General features: G+C 38.2%; 1 protein-coding gene across 1 annotated transcript; it reads left to right on the top strand.

The window, feature by feature from the left end:
* Nucleotides 1-2,902: 2,902 nt before the first annotated feature.
* On the top strand, nt 2,903-6,255 carry spon2b (spondin 2b, extracellular matrix protein). Its single transcript, XM_058396307.1, has 6 exons — nt 2,903-3,101; nt 3,553-3,791; nt 3,898-4,121; nt 4,566-4,757; nt 4,851-5,034; nt 5,907-6,255. Exons 2-6 carry the CDS (start codon nt 3,563-3,565, stop codon nt 6,092-6,094), a joined length of 1,017 nt encoding a protein of 338 aa, XP_058252290.1. The 5' UTR covers nt 2,903-3,101; nt 3,553-3,562; the 3' UTR covers nt 6,095-6,255.
* Nucleotides 6,256-6,552: the final 297 nt, after the last annotated feature.

Genomic DNA, 6,552 nt, shown 5'->3' with positions numbered 1-6,552 from the left:
AACAGCAAGTTAGAATCACAAAACATAGCAAAGAACCGAAGCCTTAGATGAAGATGAAAAAGCGATCTGGTCAAAGATAATGACTTACTTTGAAACGATCAACATAAAATGAATAACACAACACAGTTCAGGTTTAAAGTCATTATGAAGCAGAACAATATTTGAGGTATTGACAGCTTCCACTCATTGACACTCAGTTGGAGGTCCATCTTCCACGTACTGATTCTTCACTGTTTTTCTGTCGAAGGTATATACGTTAACCTGCAGAACTATTGGCACCATTAAAAAAGACAAGGAAACAATTTCATATGGAGCAAAATTTTGACATTTTTACTTAATCATCTGAGTAATATTTAAACATATTTTAACCTATAAGAAATTGACTCAGTTGGGTCGACTGGGGATATCTTTGCAGCCGGCAAGTCTAGTCCTTCTTGTCATAAATGCCATGTAGCAGTTACGCAGCAGCAGTGGAATGCATAAAATCATGCAGATACAGGTCAAGATTTGCAGTTCATGAGAACATTGGAATCATGGAAAATGTGAATGTGAGTAACTATTCATGGCTAGTTTGAGTATTTCAGAAACTACTGATTTCTGACTTTACAGACGCACAACAGTCTATACTTTTTTTTATAAATTCATACAAAAAATGGCAGTTCTTTGATCAGAAATGGCTTGTTTATGAGAGATTTCAAAGTAGTTAGAGCTGACAGGAAAGCTACAATAATTCAAAAAAGGCCCTTTTTACAGCCATGGTAAAGAGAAAAGCATCTCAAAACCTTGATATGAATGGGCTACAACAGGAGGAGACCACACTGGGTTCCACTCCTGTCAGGAACAGTAATAGAAATATGAAGAAATTTGCATAGACTCACCAAAACTGGACAGTTGAACATTAAACAGATATACGCTGGTTTTCTTCAACCTTCAACTTTACAGTTTTGGTGAACCTGTGCATCAGAATGGTCTTCAACTGCCGAAGCCCTGAATTATTCCAAGTCATGATCACTAGATCTGACACATCATTTTACTTAGATGTGTTAAGTGACACATGAACAAATGAGCTTGGTATGCCTAATTTGATTTGGCACAGGTTTTTGTTTATGTTTTATTTTTAACACCAGATGACCTTCCTGACACAACCCTCCAGGCTTGGGACGGGCACTGAGAGTTAACTTCTCAGTGGCTGGGTTGGTTTTCTGGCCAAGAATCGAACCCAGGCCATGACTAATAATAAATAATCCATGGGATTAATTTGTACTACCAGAGACCAAACGGTTATAACATACATAATTAGTTAAAAACACAATGAACTATCTGCCCAACCACACACTGAGGAGGCTAGTGAAGGAGGCAAAGAAGACACCAAAGAGCACAGTTTTAGAACTGTTCAGTTTCGTTGACTTTTGTGGTTTCAAAGCCAACATTAACGTCACTTAACAACAAGCTGTTTGGAAGCAAAAGGAAACCTCTCCTGAGAGCAGCCCACATAGTGCAGCTCTGGAAAGTCACCAAGCATCATTGGAGCTACAATTAGAACTATGTGTTGTGGTCAGTTGAGACCAAAATCTAACTGTTGCTCACTCTTGCTGTTTTAATAATTTTTCTGTTTTATCCTGATAATATGATTTTAGCTGGTTTATTTTTGTGGTTCTTACCTCCATGTTCTGTGTGTTCATGGGTCTCATAGGGATGCTTGACGTTGCCAGTTTTCAAAATAGCCACAGTTTCATTACAGATTAAGCACACTGCTTCTTACAAGGAGAATCAACACATATTGTTTAATCCGCATTTCTTATTTCTTCTTATTTTTGGTTCTGAGAAACTTTAAAGTAGAGCATACAAAGTTTACCATGAACTGCTTTGTTTTTTCAGTGTGTAATAAAGTGCATTTAGAGCTGGCCTATTGAGTGTCACTGCTGTAATTCATGGTGGTGTATGGATTGCTTTGAGGCTGCTGGTCTAGATTTTCATGTGAGGATTGATGGTATCATGAATTTTACTACATTTTAGCCAAATATCTGGTTGCCTCTGCCAGGAGGTTTAAACTTGATAGCGCTTTTAAAAAGTTGGTCCAGATTTAAATTCATTGCAACACTGAGATTAATGACTCCTCTACAAGTGTTCACCTTTGGTAAAGTTTGAAGAATCATTGCTGTTCTTCAATCCAGGTGAGGTTTCATTACATATTAATTATAAGGATGCCAGTTCTATCCTTAGTCGCATGTGTTATTCTTTTAATTCTTTCATTTTTGCTTAGCATTTGAAGGCAGCCCATAATTCTGAAGGGCACCATATGTGTGTGTGCATATTTTTTTTTTGTTGCCACATTCTGCAGTAGTCCCACACTGACCACATGGAGTGACATTTCACACAGCTTGAACGAATAATCAACTGGTACCATCTGACCTCAGAATGACACAGGCATGAAACCACATGTCCACCTCATTTATGCTACAAATCCATGAAGCAAAAATGACTCAAAGCAAATTGCATATTCAAGGCTCTCATATCCAATTCCTTCTTTTGAAAAAGAAGGATTTGAAGCACAGCACATATGCACACGCATCTTACTGGAAATGAAGTGTTAGGAAACTAGAGATAGTTGTTAAAAGGTTGCCAAAACGTGAGCATGTGGAAGCAATTGTGGGTGGCATGAGGGATCAGTTAGCTTAAGGGTTAGTGGCGGTGGCTGCACTGCATAGGCAGAAACCAAGTCTATTTCCACACTCACATCGGCACACTCCACCCTTCTCACTCTTCGTCTCACTTCAACAAAAGACAACACAGCTCTAGACTGATTTGCCTCAAGCATTTTCCCAGCAGGAGGAGAAAAAAAATCTCCTGATTCCAACTATGACATATTTCACCTCAGTTGCGTGCTCGTGAACAAATCCTACATGGAACTCTTAGATGGAGGATGGAGCGCTCGTTTCTGGGAGGGGTCATGAGGTTATTGATACAGTTAAACTGTGGGGACTGTGGAAAGGCATAAATAGCCACAAGGAGTGATCGAGACTCGCAGTCTCTCTCAGACAGCCCAGGCATAGGTGACCTCCACTTCTTCTGCAGAAATCTCATCTGTCTCTGCAAAGCCAGTAAGTAGTGCTCATGCTCTGTTTAATCAAACCTGCTGTAAAAAATCCAAATTCTATTTCTTTTACTTATACATTGAGATCAATTCACACATTTTGTTGCATGGATACTGGTGCATTGTTGTAGATCTTGCAGAGAAGATTCCTGCACCACATCATCCTTTTAAGAGTGTATGGGGGGAAAAAAAACAACAACATCTATATGCCATATAGATTCTGCACAACATTTGGTGTCCTCAAATCTCATTCATTATAGAAAATGTGCACCTATAGACTAAATATAACATAAATGATTATTGTTATCAAAAATTTTGTCTTGGTTGTAATAAGCTTTCAAAATCCAAACTGACAACTGATTCAGATGTTCCAGTGTTCCTAGTTTCATAACGTACATGTCTGCCATGTGTCACAGGAGCGAATAACATGCCTATGTTTAATCTCAATATTCTGTCAGAGAACCAGCAATGGAAATGATGAAAACCATCTGTATAAGATGCTTGCTGTGGTGCTTCACCTTAATGGTAACCCTGCTTAGTGGAATCGCCACCATGCCTGTGAGTGTAGTGGACTCGCTTTGCACTGCAACTTCAACAGCCAGGTACAGACTAACATTTACAGGCAAGTGGAGCCAGACTGCCTTCCCCAAGCAGTACCCCGTTTACAGGCCTCCTGCTCAGTGGTCTCCACTGATTGGTGAGTAAAATACTCTTTAAAACTCTTTAAACTTTAAATTGTCTAAATACTGAATACTGGATATTTATAAAAGTACTGATCTCAGTGCTTCTTATACTGTTTTCAGGAGTAACTCACAGCTCAGACTATCACATTTGGCAGAAAAACGAATATGCAAGTAATGGGGTGAGAGAGTTCTCTGAAAAAGGAGAGGCTTGGACTCTGATTAAGGAGGTGGAGGCAGCTGGGGAGCGCATCCAGAGTGTATATGGCCTCTTTTCCACGCCAGCTGTGCTTGGTGGGACGGGCCAGACAAGCGTGGAGTTTGAGGTGTATGCCAGGCACAACTTTGTAAGTCCAATACTACATATATCACATAATATATAAGACTTAAAGAACAGACTTGTTATATATGGTTCATATTTAATACCCTGTACTCTGTACAATGAGGCTACACACACACACACACACACACACACACATATTCCTTCAACTTTAGTCATTTTATTCATTCTAATGTGGTTTTTAATCCATAAAATGAGTCACATTTTTAGAAATTATAGAATGCGTTTAAAGCATATTACCCACTGGGTACTAACTCACATGGACCAAAAAGACAATTATGCTAAAGGTATAGAAATTTTCACAAATGAGAATCATTTCATTGGATATATTTCTAAACGCACCAAGTGCTAATCCAATCCCTCAACCCTGTTTTAAGCATCTAAATCTGCAGTGCTGAATTCTGCACATGATTAAACCCAACAAAATTCTATCACTCTTCTTGTTTTACAGTTGTCTTTTATTATGCGGATTGTGCCGAGCCCAGACTGGTTTATTGGGATAGACAGTCTAAATCTGTGTGATGAAGACCACTGGAAAGAAAACATTAGCCTTGAGCTGTTTCCTTATGATGCTGGCACAGACAGTGGCTTCACTTTTTCTTCACCCAAATTTGAGACCATTCCCCAGGACAAAGTCACGCAGGTAAACATGAGAAGACAATTAATGTTTCTCAATACTAAGAATCGCTTTCAGAGGTCATACATCACTTTTTGTTTTTTTTCTTATCTTCCTCAGATAACGTCATCATTTCCAAGTCACCCTGCTAACTCGTTCTTCTATCCACGACTGAGACATCTTCCACCAATGGCCAAGGTCACGCTCACCAAGATCAAAAGCAAGCAGATTTTCAGTTTGCCGATCGAGCCCACACAATCCAACCAAATTCCCACTGGCAATGAAATAGACGAGTCTCTCATAAGTAAGTTCCAAAATATTACAATAAAATATATTCTTACGCAATATGCAATATGCCTAAATCCAGCTAAACAGCAAAACATAAGCTGCACTAAAGCTCAAATACATCTACAGCAATAAAAAAGAGCTTTTACAGTATCTCATATTGTCTTAAATGCAAGTCATGTTCTTTGGAGAGAATGTATGGTAATCACAAGTGTAGGCTTGTAGCACATTGTGTCAGCTAAAAAAATCCGTTCACCCATCTCCTTGGTGACCAAAACAACAAACCCAAACAAGATTATGGGGGTCAGTCCATTTGGAGGTTTTCTGCAGCTTAGCAGTCACGAAGAATTGGTCATGGAAACAAAATCTAATGTCAAGTCCAGTCATGCTTTTATCTTCATGTGCCAACTCTCTGTTTTCCCACTTTTTCAACAACTTCAATATGTCATAGTGATCAATGTTTTACAAGGCTGTAACTTCTAGAAGGGTTTTATAGAAACTTTCTAGTTTCATTATGATGGGTATCCAGCAGATTTCATTTCTACGAAACGTTAAGGTGACTGTATGTTTATCAGTTGAAGGGGACACAAAGTTAGTAGGGATGCAGAAAAGTATTAAATACCTGCTAGATATCCAAGCCTAATTCCCAATAAGACCTATCATGAACAGCAAATTGCATGCTCCTCTATGCTCAATCAAGTAATTCCAACACTATAACTGTTACTAATAGTAAAACCTAAAAAGGTTAGACCTTAAAGACCACTTTTAAACCGACTTACACTAATCAAATGCATCCCATATGACTGAAAAAGGGGCCTTGAACAATTTTATGCTGTACATTTTCATTTTCTGACTTCATGATTATAATGTTTACATTGTGCTTGTCCTCAGATACTCCTCTTGACTGTGAAGTTTCTGCCTGGTCACCATGGGGTTTATGCAAAGGTGAGTGCGGCGAGGACAAAAAGAAAGGCGTGCGATATCGTACCCGCTACGTTCACATAAAGCCTGCTAACAACGGCTCTTCCTGCCCACCTCTCGAGGAGGAGAAAACATGCGTACCTGACAACTGTAAGTGACAGTCTGTTGCATAACATCCGTCAATCCATTCCCTCCTTTCTTCAATCAAAGCACAATCCTGTTTGGACTACAGATTCCCAATGACAAATTAAAAATAAAATCTATAGTGTAATTGCATATGTTTTTCAGGGTTTTTTTTTTTTTAAACACTACTGTTTAACTGGCATCATTTTTTAGGAAATAAGTATTGTGGATACATCATGTTATGTATCATAAAATGTCTTTAAATAATTGTAATGTGATATTTTTTTTTTTTTGTCAAATTGCCCACCTCTACATCAGTTCAATAAAGTCAAAGTGAATGTTTCATGATTATAAAGTGTGATTTCACTGGAGATGTGTGTCATGTGAAAACGCAAGAACAGCATTTTAATAACTAGTTACTCTAATGTTACATATATTTCAATTTATGGTGCTATATATTTAAAAAAAAAAAAATAAATAAATAAATAAAATA

Source organism: Hemibagrus wyckioides, linkage group LG08, assembly GCF_019097595.1.
Source record: "Hemibagrus wyckioides isolate EC202008001 linkage group LG08, SWU_Hwy_1.0, whole genome shotgun sequence".
NCBI classification, from domain to species: domain Eukaryota; kingdom Metazoa; phylum Chordata; class Actinopteri; order Siluriformes; family Bagridae; genus Hemibagrus; species Hemibagrus wyckioides.
This window is presented reverse-complemented; position numbering and strand designations above follow the sequence as displayed.

Excerpts from the sequence above, each read along its gene's own strand:
- spon2b (XM_058396307.1), top strand. The coding sequence starts at position 3,563 with ATGGAAATGATGAAAACCATCTGTATAAGATGCTTGCTGTGGTGCTTC. Across the intron at positions 3,792-3,897 it reads TCAGTGGTCTCCACTGATTG|GAGTAACTCACAGCTCAGAC; the intron begins GTGAGTAAAATA and ends TACTGTTTTCAG. Across the intron at positions 4,122-4,565 it reads TGTATGCCAGGCACAACTTT|TTGTCTTTTATTATGCGGAT; the intron begins GTAAGTCCAATA and ends CTTGTTTTACAG.